At 37.0% G+C, this 15267-nt stretch overlaps 1 protein-coding gene across 3 annotated transcripts in view; it reads right to left on the bottom strand.

The window, feature by feature from the left end:
* The window catches only part of ano1a (anoctamin 1, calcium activated chloride channel a), a 60739-nt gene extending 45947 nt beyond the window's left edge, over positions 1–14792 (bottom strand). Inside the window, exons 1-3 of one of the 3 annotated variants that reach the window (XM_077201717.1) lie at positions 10684–10805; positions 6292–6370; positions 2674–2846 (exon numbers count right to left, since the gene is read on the bottom strand). In XM_077201717.1, the coding sequence (XP_077057832.1) occupies positions 2674–2846; positions 6292–6349 (231 nt within the window). In that variant the 5' untranslated portion in view covers positions 6350–6370; positions 10684–10805. Of the gene's footprint in view, positions 1–2673; positions 2847–6291; positions 6371–10683; positions 10963–14653 lie in introns of those variants that run through there. The other 2 variants (XM_077201718.1, XM_077201719.1) reach the window with 2 other exon arrangements.
* Between the last annotated feature and the right edge of the window lie 475 nt (positions 14793–15267).

The raw sequence follows: 15267 nt of genomic DNA on the forward strand, positions 1-15267 counted from the left end.
ACGTCAGCTCAGAGTAGAAAGTCAAAAAGCCCTGTCCCTGATTGTAATTGACAGAAAACTACTACATCTTCTAATTAGTCTTATTCATGAAAATATGTTAATGACTTAAATTACATATTACATATGATATTATTACCAAAGCTTAAGACATTTTCATTTTTATCTTTTAGACTATAACTACACTTTTCAGTCCTGTGAATATTTAACATGGTAGATTTATTTCTAAACAAGATACTACTATAGAAAACACATACTCGCGTAATTAGTCCTGCCTCAAACAATTATAATTAATATGATAGAGATATTTTAGAGATACATTTTTGTTCAAATTAACAATTTAAACATTGAGTCAATCAATCTTTCCTCCAAAACGTGTTTTTGCCTTACCCTGATTAACTACGGTGAGCCTGTTATAAAAAAAGAGTGTACATTCTAGACAGTTGGGATGCGTTTTAGTGGGAAATTGCGTACATGCGTCACTCGCCGGTGTGTCTCGTCATATCCGTTAATAATAATTTAATCTTTCAGCTATTAAGATTAAGCGTATTTGGCTTGCTGTCCGCAATGAAAGGGCTCGAGGAAGCGGCTTCAACTCGAGGTTAGATAAACCCCCCAGTGGGACTGCTAATGATTGGACGATGAGTATGGTAGCAAGATGCCTAAATGATGTTGGTGGAGTTGGGGAGGTGGAGGGACGCCAGAACAGCTGATGCCAGAGCAAGGTGAGCGGCTGCTTGCATTGAGAGATTAGATGGGTTCACTCCTCCTGAAATTACGTTGTGAACTTCACAAAGTTGCTCTGGCTACTGGAGTTTCATAGGTTAGTTGTACAACCAGCGAGAAAGATTGACATAGAGCTGCTAAATCTCCAAACTCCCGAGAATCACACGTTTTAAACAAACGGCAAACAGAGGAGAGTCTGCTGGCAAAATAATAGCTCGTAATAAAACAAGAATCAACATCAGCTTGGCTTTTTTGGAGATGGCAAGAACTGAGGGATAAGAAAAGTTGTAAAAGCGACGTGGATATGAGGGTGTTTTAATTACTGAACAGGTGAGTAAGGTATTTTATTGAACAGATAAACTGCCATATGTAGCTCTCCAACAGAGTTCATTGTAACGCATTATCTATTGTGAAGATCATTTCATTATGTTTGTTGTAGCAGTTGTTAGAATTTATTTTCAAGGAAGCACTGTGTATATTAATGGGTAAAGCTACAGTAACGTCTTCAGCTAGTCAGCTTGGTTATATCTCTTAAAGGTGCATTGTGTAATATTTCTGAGGATCTATTGACAGAAATGCAATATAAGATTCATGTTTTCACTGGTGTATAAAGACCTTGCATAATGAACCGTTATGTTTTTATTACCTTAGAATGAGACATTTATATCTCCATAACCGCGGGCTCCCCCTTCCATGGAGGTCGACATATTGTGTCGTCATGTTTCTACCGTAGCCGACAGCGAACACACAGCGCTACAGAGTGCGTTTCGTCACTATACACCAATTCAAAGGTAAAGGTAAATACCTTACTTAATAAACCGTTATTTTTGTATTACCTTAGAATGAGCAGTTTCTACATACACCGCGGGTTCCCTTACATTGAAATGCGCCCACATGTTTGTACAGTGGCCCTAAACGGACAAATGCGTTTTGTTACTATGTTGCTCTTCGTGCAAGGAAGCAAGCTTAGTTCAGCGAATAAAACACTGACACAATGATGAACAAGTAACAATAATATTCGCAATAACATATAGTTTTACTGAATTATTAAGTAAACATAATTTCTTAATTTATCCGTGTAAAGAAACCTCATTGCTGAAACTGGCTACTCTCTGCTGTCGGCCACCGTAACTTCTGTTGGTTGCAATTTGTAACTTCACCACTAGATGCCGCTAAAAATCTCACACACACTGCACCTTTAAGCCTAGTAGTGAATGTTTTATGAACAGTCTCACCCGGAGATGAAGCACAACCAAAACAATGTTCTTCCACAAAATGCATGCAGTTTTGTTTTTTAACTGCTGGAGGCCCAAACGCAACAAAGTGTACTTTTAAGTTATTTGTGGTCACAATCTTGAATATGTGGTTACATCCTAATGAGGACGTGTAACACACCAAACTCAAATAGTGTCAAATGTCTATAAACAAGCACCGAACACATGGTTGAATAAATTTGTATAAACTCATTCAGGATTAGCAGAGGGTATTTCAAAGTGACCTATATGTCCTGTAAATTTGCAAAAAAATAAATAAATCAAATACGCCTTCAGCATGCAAAATAGTTTTGCACACCCGCAGAGGACTTAAAATTGTCAGTGCTTAAATTTTATCACACCATCTGGAGCACGGAAAGGAAGGGAGACGTGTTTGGCAAGCTTTAGCTTTTCGTGAAACAGGTTTTTTTATGAATTAGAGCTAAAAAAAAAAAAGAAAAAAATTAAAATTGCAAATGTGACTGTGTAATTTAACCTCCCTCGCTTTAATTTCATACGTCACCGTTTCAAGAGACATCACTGCAAAAGAGTAAACTGAAGCATTCAAATATTGTTATTTGCCCAAAGTTTGCCTTGCAAATTACTCTGTACCAGAAGCACAAGAAAACATGAGTGTTTAAAATGGAACTGGTAATATGTCTTTATTCCTGAAGTGAAATGTGTCCAGCAGACTTACAGCAGAGACAGTCTGGGGGTGTAGAGAATCCCTCGTGCCTTTAGAGTTGTCTTCATCAATCCCCTTCACATCCAACGGGACAGATTCATATCTCTCATTTCGCCACATGCTGTCCTGTCCTCCCGGCCCCGACGCCTGCTCCTCTGTGCTGTTGAAACCCAAGAGTTTCTCACCTGTACAACAGAAAACATCAATTCATCAATGCAAACATTATTGCTAAATGCTAAATTAATCTCGACAACTATTTGTGTCATACAGGATTTCAAATAATCATCTGCTGTGAAGTTTAGTTTGATTTGCGCTTTGAAAGCAAGTTTGAATGCAAAATGAATTAAATCTCAGGAAATGCTAAACGAAGGAATGGGGGCCATGAGTTTCAGTTCGCAAAAAACATAAAAGGCCCAGTTTCACAGATGAGGCTTAGATTAAGCCAGGATTAGGCCTTAGTTCAATTAGGACATTTAAGTAGCTTTTATAAACATGTCTTAGAAAAAAAACATTACTGGTGTGCATACTTAGACAAAATAATGGCACTCATATATTTACTAAGATACTAAGATAGATCAATGCTATCTTAAAACAACTCAAACATGCATTTTAGACTGGGACTATCTTAAGCTTTGTCTGTGAAACCGGGGGAAAGTGCAATGAAATCATAAATATGTGGTCACATGATCAGTATTCTAAATTTGATTAGTGACCAATAAATTGTGCAGAATCTTAAATATGTCTTATTCTTTTCACATCATAATTTCTTTGTTCTACAATTTTTCAAAATCGTCTAAAAGACTCATGACATCGCTTTTTATAGATCACACATTAAAAGAGAGGGCAGGAGGGGTCAACATATTTTTCTAAATTAATGTAAATCACTGCAGATAACAATAAACATTCGCAACCCAATTACAGAGCAGCTGAAAGCAAATACCTTTCATTTAAGATTAATGTACACATCAAATATTCCATCTTAAGACCTTGACTAAAACCTAATAGATCATATCATGTTCTTAAAAAATGGAGTGGTAAACAACCGTGTTATTCTATGGGGAAACATAAAATCTCAAAAAGTAATATCCTATAGAAAGCATGGCTAAATTTTCCTCCCTAGAATGCATATGTAGGTCATTGTGGGATACAAGAGCGTGTGTGTGTGTGTGTGTGTGTGTGTGTGTGTGTGTGTGTGTGACCTCAGATTGCTCCAAGGGGATTGTCTCTGCAATAATGTCAGCTTGCCTTTTTTCTTTTGTACTCAAATTAAATTTGAATGTGATCACAATAAATAACAAGACAAATATTTTTGACAGACATATGGAAACTAGGGGTTTTAATACAGCATCTTATCTAGGGGTATTAATACAAATACTCCTAATAATAAAATAGCATATTAAATGTGAAAATAAATAATAATGTCATAATATTATATAATTTTCATATCATTATACAATATTTACTAGCAATTTTCTTTTTTTTTTAAGTGATTGTTGAATTAGATCTACGCATGTTCCAGCTGGGAAATCTATGTCATATTAGTGTAAGGTGGTCAAGTTGAACATGATAGCTAGTTTGTTATTGGTCAAAGGTGGTTTAAGTTAGCTGGTAATCTGATCCATCAACTAGATCAATGCAGGCAAGCTAATAACCCAAACTAACCAGCATGTTCCAAGTAGAAACCATGTAAAAGCAACTGCTATTAGAAGGTGAACACAAAGGCTACTCTGTAAAAAAAATAATATATATATATTGTAATTTTAACTGTAAAAATGTGACGTTTTAATTAGCTACCAGTACGTTCCTTTACAATAGACCTCATGTAGCCCCGCCCCTTTTCAGTCTTCCAGTTTGTTATTCCACAGCATGACAGTAAGATCTTACGGATTTATGAATGAACCGCTCGTTTTAAAATCTACTGGCATTCATCATGACTTCTGCTTCAAACCTTACAATGATAACTCATGATAACTTTCCTTAACTGTACAATAAGTAAATCCACCAGCGAATTACTCTTCGATAGCGATGCCATAGAAATATACAGAGCTACTGCAAAAATAGAAGTTCAGGCACACCATTGTAAAGATGACAGCGCGCTTGTTTCTCCGGCACATAAGGCATATGGGGTCAAAACAAATTTTTTATTACCTTACGGTTCATGTAATTTTACAGTAAAATACTGTTAATTGCACCATTTTTGGAAGTAAATTAACAAATCATCTTCAAGCCTTAATCTGACATGCCTAGAATTCTCTGTATGGCACATCACATTTCATGGTTTTTAAATTTAATAATTGTTTCTTAGTTGTTTGTAATCAGTTATGTGCATTAGGGTATTATGTAACATCTTATGTTGTGAAATGAATGTTGATTGCATTATTTTAGTGTTTGTTACAATGAAGGTGTTTTGTATTTGTGTCAGTCTGCATGACCTTCTGTATATTGTGTATATTGTATATAGTGTTTTCCTCTTTATCATCAGCGTTATTACGGTGGATGTCAGTATTTATTAAACGTACAAAAGCGATTTAGCAGCAACGTCACGCTAATTCACCAGACATTATTTTTACAGAATTATTCCGCCAACCATATAACCAGTTTTATTCTGTAAGGAAAAATGATTATTTTAAAAGTGTAACACCATATTTGAGCTACTGTACAGCTACTGTAACTGATGTATGATATTGTGGTTGCTTGCTCATAATAGTATTCTTATTAATCATCACAATTCATCCGAAACGCTTAAAAAATTGTCCTTCCTTAACTTCCTTAAATGAATAACCCCAACCCATCATCACGTTTCATATTCTTTATGTTTAAAAGGATCATACTCATTTGCCAATGTATAAATGATGAAGCTTGATCACATCCACTTTAATGATGTCAGAAAATGAAAACATTTTTCAGAATGACACCCATTTAATGAGTGATACATTTGATTGTCTCATGGCAATTTCAAGCCCAATCAATCATGAATCTAGTCTCACTTTGATTCTCTGCAGCTGAACTCGTTTTCAGAGAAATATGGAAAAGATATATCATTTTACAATATAAGCTCCGTACTAAAATTCTCTTTGAAAAGAAATGCCTTCCTTTTCCCCAAATGGGAAAATCCCCTCTACCAGCTCAGGTTGACATGCACCGCCCCCTCAGAACAGCATCTCTCTCTCTCTCTCTCTCTCTCTCTCTCTCTCTCTCTCTCTCTCTCTCTCTCTCTCTCTCTCTCTCTCTCTCTCTCTCTCTCTCTGTGAAGATGATGCTGAGATGGATTTTCCTCATGCACTCTATGTGTGTGTGTGTATTTTTGTGTGTGCCGCGCACAATGCGTGACTAAACACACAGAACACTGATTCTCATGTAGCTAATAACACAAGCCTGCTTATCTGATTTAAATAGTAGACTTATTTAAAAATGAATAACATCAGTCAACAGTTTATTGCTCAAATGCATTATTTATAACATACCTGGATGTTATAAACTGTCTTGCAAAGCAATCTGGCCATTATAACCATGCGTTAGAAATGAATGTTGACTGACAATTGGATTCTGGTTAGTTACGGCGGTTTATTATCTGTCGATATTTAATATTCGTTGTTATAATAATAATAACACTAAGCATGAGAAACTCACCCGAGCCATCAGCCTCCTCATCTTTCACCGCAGTATTTACATCGTCTTCACCCTTCATTGGTGCAAATGTGCGTTGTATCTAGTTTCCAGGTGGATATAGTTGAAGTTGTGTGTCGTGTACGCGGCGCGCGCGCGTGTGTGTGTGTATGTGTGTGAGAGAGAGAGGCTTCCTTTCGCGATCGTTTCTAGAGTATTTACATGAAGTCTCAAGCAGAGCACTGGATCCGTACGAATGCGTTTTATCTCACGCACTAACCACACACACACACATCTACATCACTACAGACACACGCGTTCCTCTTATCAGATGCGCTTTTGGGCAGTTCCTGAAGCAACACCAGTTGAATGCGGGCTTAGCTCATTCTGCTCTGGTACATTTTGTGTCGAACTCACAACAGCTTGTTTATGTTTTACCTGGACGCATGCATATCGGCTATAAATGTGAAACGGGACTATACACACCTTTTACTCCACTTAGTGAATTTTCAGAGTGTTTGACAGTTTTTAAGGATAAAACATTTGTAAAACGCAGAAAAAAACATGAAAATACAAAAATTATGTTTTGTTAAAAACATTCTAATTAGAATGAATACTAGCTGTTTTATATAGGCTAAGGGCTAAAACCTGAGTTCTTCTATAAATGACAACAGTCTCTATCTTGGATTAGCCACCATTCAGGGTGTAATGTTACAAAATACAAACTATTATTGTTGATTACCTACAGTTTTTTAAATACATGATTTCGAAATGGCTGTCGTAGAGTAGGCCTAAATCTGATTGGACGAGAGGAGTTTCAAGAGTGTAGACTAACATTTGTACCACGCCGTTGTTACATCGACACACCAGTAGGTGGCAACAACTGGGTGGTCGCACTTCTTGAGTAGGTAAGTAATTACTTCACGACCGCTAAAAAACAGTACCGGACCGGAGGAACCTTTTCATAGTTCTTTATTATTGAACTATTGGTGCAAGTATTTATTGGTGCGTGTTCGCACCGAATAACTAGAAACGAATTTAGTTCTAGGAACTCCTTTTGGGGGAACTAAATTAGCTCATACTTCAGAGTGTCTAAACCAGCACTACCAGTGGAATAAGGCCCCATCCACACTACTGCGTTTTCGTTTAAAAACGGAGACCTTTTGCTACGTTTGCACCTCCCGTCCACACTAAAACGGGAAAAACGAAGACCCAAAACGGAGAAGTTTAGAAACGCTGCAGCTCCGTTTTTCGTTTTGAATCTCCGGAGGGCGTTTTAGTGTAGACGGGACAAAACGGAGGAGTTTAGAAACGATGACGTAGAAGGTCACGCTCGGCTCTATGATTGGGTGTCATCACCCATGACGTATCCTTCCCTGATTCGTCAGCCACCCATCACATGTCCCGTCACCGGAAGAAAACAAACAAAAACATCCTGGACTACGTAGCTGATGTTAGTGAGTGCAACATGGATAACGAATTACAAGCGTTACTGACTTTGATGTCTTTGTTAGCAGCTGTTGTGCAAGCAAATTCTGCATTTTACAATGCTATAACTGCCTACATGCGCCGGAGGCAAACTATTATTCGAGCGATCGATGACAATTCCCGTGTGCAGCGGCGGTCCATGAAAAGAAATCTCTGGTCTTCGACATTTTCTAATCTTTGCAGAGGTAGCTAACGTTACTTGCTTCCTCATCAAATCTGAGGAATAGTCCATCCGTTTCCTGTTTACACCGGCACGCGCATGCACAGTGTTGGAGAATGGTCACGTGATCCGAGTTTTCAGTCGTTTTAATGTGGACGGAGATCAATTCTAATACGCAGCTAAAACGCTGGTGTGGACGGAGATCGTTTTCGTTTTAATTCTCCGTTTTTAAACGAAAACGCAGTAGTGTGGACGGGGCCTAAGTGTATGTGTTGATTGGCCAAATGCATACAAAACACCGGCAATTATAAAAAATAAAAAAAACATGGTGATTTCGGATGCAGACACTGTCTTTATGAGTGAGCCATTGAACCAACAATCATTCATCAAGAACGAAATATGTCCTGAGTGAGTCATTGAATCATTCATTGAACTGATCTGTCCAAAACACTGATTGATTCAGGAACTAAACAAGTTGCTTAAACTATTTGATCTTTAAGAGCCACGTTTCAGCACTAAGTCAAGTGCAACTCAACTTACACTTCCCACTTTAGCCAGCAGTCGGGAACCTATGGCTTGCGAGCCACAACTGGCTCTTTGACAAAAATCATGTGGATAGTTGATCAAAAATCAATCTCGCTTAATAATATTTGAATAATAATATATTTCAAGTTGTACTGGCAGTTTTGTGTTAAGTAACTTGGCACTTCAAATAAATATTGTATCAATTACATCATTATACAAGTCCATCTGAACGCCAGGGCGCTCACACACACACACACACACACACCAAATATGCCCCGCCGCAGAAGTACGATAACACACATCATTCCAGGAAATCCCAATCGCTGTAGCTGAATAAACAGAAAATTTAAATGCTTTGATTGATTAAACAGGACTAATAAACACACGACTCTCACAGAAGGATGCTCAACTGTCGTTATGAAGTGAGTTTGGAGTAAAAGCATGACAGATGTTCATAAATGCTTCTCATGTTTGGAAAGATGTTTGACTCGTGTTGCTTTTTCAAATGCACGTTATAAGTGACTCAAACTGACATTGCTTTCAGAGTGAGCATCGTTTACAGAGCCGTACATCAATGACAAGCTGAACATTAAAAATAATCGCAGCCGTTGCGATTTCAAAATCGCGATAAGCCAAATCGTTTTAAGTGCGATTACATGTAAATAGCGATTAATCGTGCAGCCCTACTCGTGATTAATCAGCATCTAAGAGCAGCATCTATGAAATATGCGTTATTTTCAAGCACTTGATTTGACATGTTATGCATGGAAAATTAGGAGACGCGAAAGTAAACTTGCGGTCGCATTTCAAACGAATTGATCAATATATACTTCAGTGAAATGTGTGCTGGTTTCGCGTTCTGAGCGGATGCGAGTCTCATCGACAACAAACGCAAGCCATCAACCCACCCAGCGCATTTACATTAAATGTGATTAAAAGTGGACATTTTCACACACTTCCATGTCAATGTGTCTGTTACCTGATCTGTGTAAGATGCGGTTTCTTTTCATGTGTGCCAAAACATTTTAGAAATCCTGACCGGATTTGGAACAGTTTGTTCCATGTCCAGAATAAAGATGGTAACCATATACGTTAAGGTGATATTAAATGACTTAAACCATGGTATAAGACTGTGGATGTATTGCCCATCTCTAAGTCATTCATTCCCTGTGCGACTTCTTGCAAAGGCACATCCAAAAACCTCTTGTGTTTCGTTTGGTCACACCACAGGTGTCGCTGTGCAGCACTGCACTCTGAGCTCGATTGCTATGTCTGAGGTAAAACACGCCCCCCTCATTAGCATACAGAGGAAGAAATGTAGATATAAAAAATGTAGACAAATACATATACGCATAAATAAATGTGAAAATAAAGTGGAAATAAAATGCATAAATAAATAAATGTGGAAAAAATATTATTCATCATACACACAATTACAATCAATTATACAATTATACACACATAAGGAAATAAAAATATAAATACTCATTTATTTTTAACATTTCTTTGTAGGCCTATATTTATATATGTATTTATTTTACATTTCTTTAAGTATATTTATTTATTATTATGTCAGCTTTGGCATTCCATAGCTCTGCAGCGGCACGACATCTATTCCGCCAAGACCAAATAGGCTACATTAACTTTGCCATATCCATTACCATGTTAAAAATCTACCGAGAGTTGTCATGATAGAAATTATCATATGCTTGTATTGAATACTATTTTTGTTATTTTTTTATATCAATTTTGTTAAATGAATCAAATGGTTAATAATCAATGTTTTTTTTATTATTATTATTAGCGTAGGCTATGTCTTTTAAGTAGCCTAGGAACTAGTGATATTTTTTTCGGATCCCATGGACATTTATTTTCCAAGGATTGGTCCGATTCAATTCTTATTGAATATAGTGCGATGTTAAAAGTTTACTATATAGCCACATAACCACCATGTGCGGTATCATTTTGAGATTATTTCAAGACAATTACCACCTGGCTGTATGTCAACTGTCGTACGGGTGACTAATTAAACTTTACAGAGATCAGCTGAGAGCGCGCGCGCACACACACACACACACACACACAAACACACACTAATGAATCGGCAGTCGAATCATTAAAAGGCTAGTCCATACTTCCCGAAAGAGAGCAGCCTAATGTCTTAACGTTTAAAAGTCAGCTTTGATTAAACGCTGGAACCGGCAACTTTAGAACCTGAGAAGAATGAAAATGTCAAATCTTACTTGTGCTCAGAGAGGAACTCACTCCAGCGCTTCAGCTCTTGACTCCTGCTCACCTGCTCAAGCACTTTATCTCTTAACCACTCAAGAACATGAACACATCTTTCCGCCTCACGCCTTACAAAGAGCGAAGTCTTAACAATTAAAGTAACCCACTATACCTTTCGTAGCCTACTAACTCGGAGTAACGCAACGTATATGCGCGATATGTGGACAGCGCGTGCACGGCACTGCTATGACGTATTCATAGGTGTTCCCTCACTATTAAACCTGTTCAGGAATGTGGGCAGGAAGGAGACTGACTAATAGTTATATTTACATGAATAAATTATTATTGAATTAATGGCTAAATCAATGCTTTATCTGAAGTAAACACGCACACACTGTTTGAACATCGACTCGAGTAATGGCTACGTGTTACGAAGATATGCAGGTGAAGTTTATCACATTAACTACAGGTCTCGGACGGAAGTTGGGATTGGGACGCATTCTTAGCACAACAAGGTCCCATTTGTAACGTTAGTAAATGCTTTGGAATTATTTTTCATTGGTAGATTGATAACTAATGTACTTTTCTCATGTTAATATATGAAACATTGTGTTACCAATTGCTTTTTGTAGTAGTATAACAAAATCTCTATCCAGTAATTACAAAATAATTATCTATCTATCTATCTATCTATCTATCTATCTATCTATCTATCTATCTATCTATCTATCTGTCTGTCTGTCTGTCTGTCTGTCTGTCTGTCTGTCTGTCTGTCTGTCTGTCTGTCTGTCTGTCTGTCTGTCTGTCTGTCTGTCTATCTATCTATCTATCTATCTATCTATCTATCTATCTATCTATCTATCTATCTATCTATCTATCTATCTATCTATCTATCTATCTATCTATCTATCTATCTATCTATCTATCTATCTATCTATCTATCTATCTTTGAATGTCACTTGTAACCTCTATTCCTGCTTTAGGAATAGAAATCTCTAATTTTCGTGAACGATTTCTTCCTTCTACCCCTAATTTATTAACCATCTATGGTACAAACTATGATATCAATGAGGATTTTTTTTGGTGTGGTGTTTTTTCCTGCATGCTTAAAATTGGACACTATAACAATATCAATAAACATTTTGATACATTTTTAATTTATTTAATTTTTTTAATGTTTGTTGCATCAAAGCAACATTGTACCACAATGGACAAATTGAAACATTTGACATTTTCACGTAAAAAAATGAAATATATTTATTGAAAACATACATTTCTGTAACCATAACCTTGAACAAACACATTTATCCAGTTTTAAACGTATTACAAATTTCATATTTAATAAAAAAATAACATTTCATATTCAGCTGTTGCTCTCAGGCAACATTACCAAACCATCATATCATCGTTATCATATTCATTCATTCATCCTCATCTCCATCTACAATCTCTCCCTACAGGATTCACTATTCAGACCTCACCTTCCTCATCACAGTATGACACCTCATCCTCACCTCATCAACAGTTGTGTTTTATACCTTTCTTAGCTGCTATGAAATGTGCAGATCATAACATGTGCAGATATAGTATGTGAATTACTATTCTTATAAGTGCATTACAAAATCATGCAAAAATGCTAATATATTTAGATAATTCTAACTCTTTTCTTTACAACTATAACATAATATAATATTTGTATTCCAACTTATGCCTGGTATGGCCTTATGCATTTTCATTATAATGTTGCCTTGTGGCAACACAGTTTTTTGTTATGTCCTCTAAAACATTTGATGATAAAGTTCTTGACAATACTTCTTTACTTACCAGTGAAGGGGACTCATTTTTTTTTGTGGGTGATTCGCATTCGCAAATTAGTGAAAAACCTTTCACTGAGGAAAATATGGAGCATGTGATGTGACCTGCATGCACATGTGCTGAAACAGGACACAAAATGGACCCCTGGGTCATGTGACTCAACTTTCCTTGAGTTCTTCTCCCCTCAGATGTAGGTTTGACCAATAAATGGGTGTCTCATTTTATTAAAAATAAACTAAAATAGACTGTAGGCAACATCATACCATATGGGTTGATCTTCACAAGTGCACACTAAAGTTCATATCTTGAGGTAAGTATGTGGTTTGCTTTGATTACAGAACACATTGTTAAATCCTTTTTCCTTTTATTGATCCTCCCCATTGTCTTACAGTTGGCAAGATGTTCACCTTTAATAGCAATCAAGCCACCAAAACGCCTCAGGCTTTTCTGAGAGCGATGTCACATTACATTGATTCTCTAGGGTTTCCCTCCATTGACTCTTCCATAACTGCCACGCAACGCTGCACACTGGAGCACTGCACACTTCAGTTATAGATAACACGTTCCAGTATGTAATACAGTGATATGCTGGCTTTCTGATGAGGCTATATTAACAGATATGCCAGAGACCTTTAATAATATGTGATTTCTTTGTCTTTCAAAAGACCTAACCTCACATTCAAGAGTCATTCAATACACCTAAACTGCCTGCAGCTAAGCAAAGGGGTTTAGTGTGTACTACCTCTTGTGTGTCTGGTCTTTGCTAGCCACTATACTCTATTGTGTTGTGGCTTGGTTTCAGACGACTTCAGACAGTGCATGTGGGAAAAATGTGCTTCCTCTTGTGTTACAAGATTTTATGCTAATTGTTGCCCTCAGTGTGAAGTTGACTAACTAAATATTAGTTTGACCTAACAGAATGCAATTCATAGCTCTTTTTAACTACTAGTAGATGATTTTAACACATCAGTTTATAATGTAACCTCTAAAAACAGTAGTCCCCTCTCTTATCTCTATTACACACTCTCTCTTTCAGTCTCTCTTTTTGTCTGCTCCATATAGTTAAAACATTCGTGTGACTTTTTCTGTGGCCTCTGTTGTAGCATGTCACTGCACTAGATAACAAAATATCACGCAAAGTCTCTCTGCGAACGGATGATGCTAGACTTTTTCTTGGAAATATAATACTGCCTTTTTATAGGGGCCAGTTGCAGAAAATTAGCCACTATGTTAAGACTGTGACTTAAGTCTCAAATTAGACCGATCTGCCTTTTTATGTAACTTACTGTAAAATTAGGACCAGTCTTGAAAAAAGAAAAAAGAAAAGAGATGACTAACTTAAGTAGTCTAAGCAGTTTATGCAACCGGCCATTGGTAACCTCCTACTTTTAATTAGGCAAGTTGGAAACAAAATACAGAAAGTAGCCAGAACCAGTTTTTTTTATCAGTAGATAAAACTGATTAAAATGGGTCACTTTTGCACAGCTTATATGATATAGTACCAAAAAAACACACAAAAAACACTGATTTGCATAAAGCAAACCACAAAGAGTGAGTTATTATGTTGACATTAGCTGACTATACACATTAATGTTACTGAATTATACACTGATAGTTGAACTAATCATTCATATCCATCTACTGTAGAGTTTCATGCCCACCATATCTGACATTGGCTCACATCAGGTGTCACTGTTAAGATCGAGTGTTGTTGACAATTCAGAGTTTCATACTGGCAAATGCAACTTTTCTTGGTTATTCATGTGCACATAATGAAAACGATGATTACCGCATAAAATCATAACAGCATTTGTTCTGAATCATATTTGCTATTACATTTCAGGCAAACCAAATCCAAGGACATTTTTAGTCAATGAAGACAATTACCCTCAAGTTCCTATCAGAGTATCTACAGGTTCCTCACATTAAATATAGACTAGTTTGACAAGTTTGACAAGTGTCCAAGTACATTTTCTACTGCAAATCTATTGTTAGTTTAAACGACAACATGTTTGTGAAATATCTTGCTTATGATAATGCTTGTGAAAAATAAATGCCAGTTAGTGCAGTGTTTTGTTTCTATTGCAATGACATGCATACATTTTTAGATTCAGCTTACAATTATTTGATGCAAAACACATGCATAAAGTGTTTTAGATATATGTGTACCTGCAGGTTGCATTGTCCCAACAATGTGTCTGTCTCTGTCTCTTTCGTCCTCCCCTTCTGTTTAAAACTTCCTCAACTCGCTGAAAATGTAGCGTGTATACAGAAAGATGCAGTGTATCTGTGTAAATGAGTGAAGGCTGGACTGCTAAAGAAGCCCTCCGCCTGAGTGGGCCGTCTCAGATTCTCATTTTCACTGGTCTGGAAGTACCTCCCAAGTCCCACCACAAAAAGATCATTAAACTGGTACCATTTACCATTAAGGCTTTACAGTTCTCAGAAACACACAAAGTTGCTTCCTTGAAGAGCTGTATACATGACATACTAGAAGCCACACAGCATAATGGGAGACATATCAAAGTTTAAAATAATATAAATTGATGGTGCACGTCTCGCTGGCTCATCTGAGACCAGGATTGTAACTCTTGGTGGTGTATCGAAAGCCACGGTAGCAGGGAAAACTGGCTACCTCCACGAAGGTCGAATCACATCCAGCAGAAGTAACTGTCGACACAAGAGGAAGCTAAAGCTGTCTGAAAAGGGATGTTCTTACTAACCCAGTTTGTATCCAAAAAACATAAAACCACAGCTGCCCAACTCACTGCAGTGTTAAAGGG

Source organism: Siphateles boraxobius, unplaced genomic scaffold (genome assembly GCF_051911475.1).
Source record: "Siphateles boraxobius isolate OS27281-9 unplaced genomic scaffold, OSU_SipBor_1 48, whole genome shotgun sequence".
Taxonomy (NCBI): domain Eukaryota; kingdom Metazoa; phylum Chordata; class Actinopteri; order Cypriniformes; family Leuciscidae; genus Siphateles; species Siphateles boraxobius.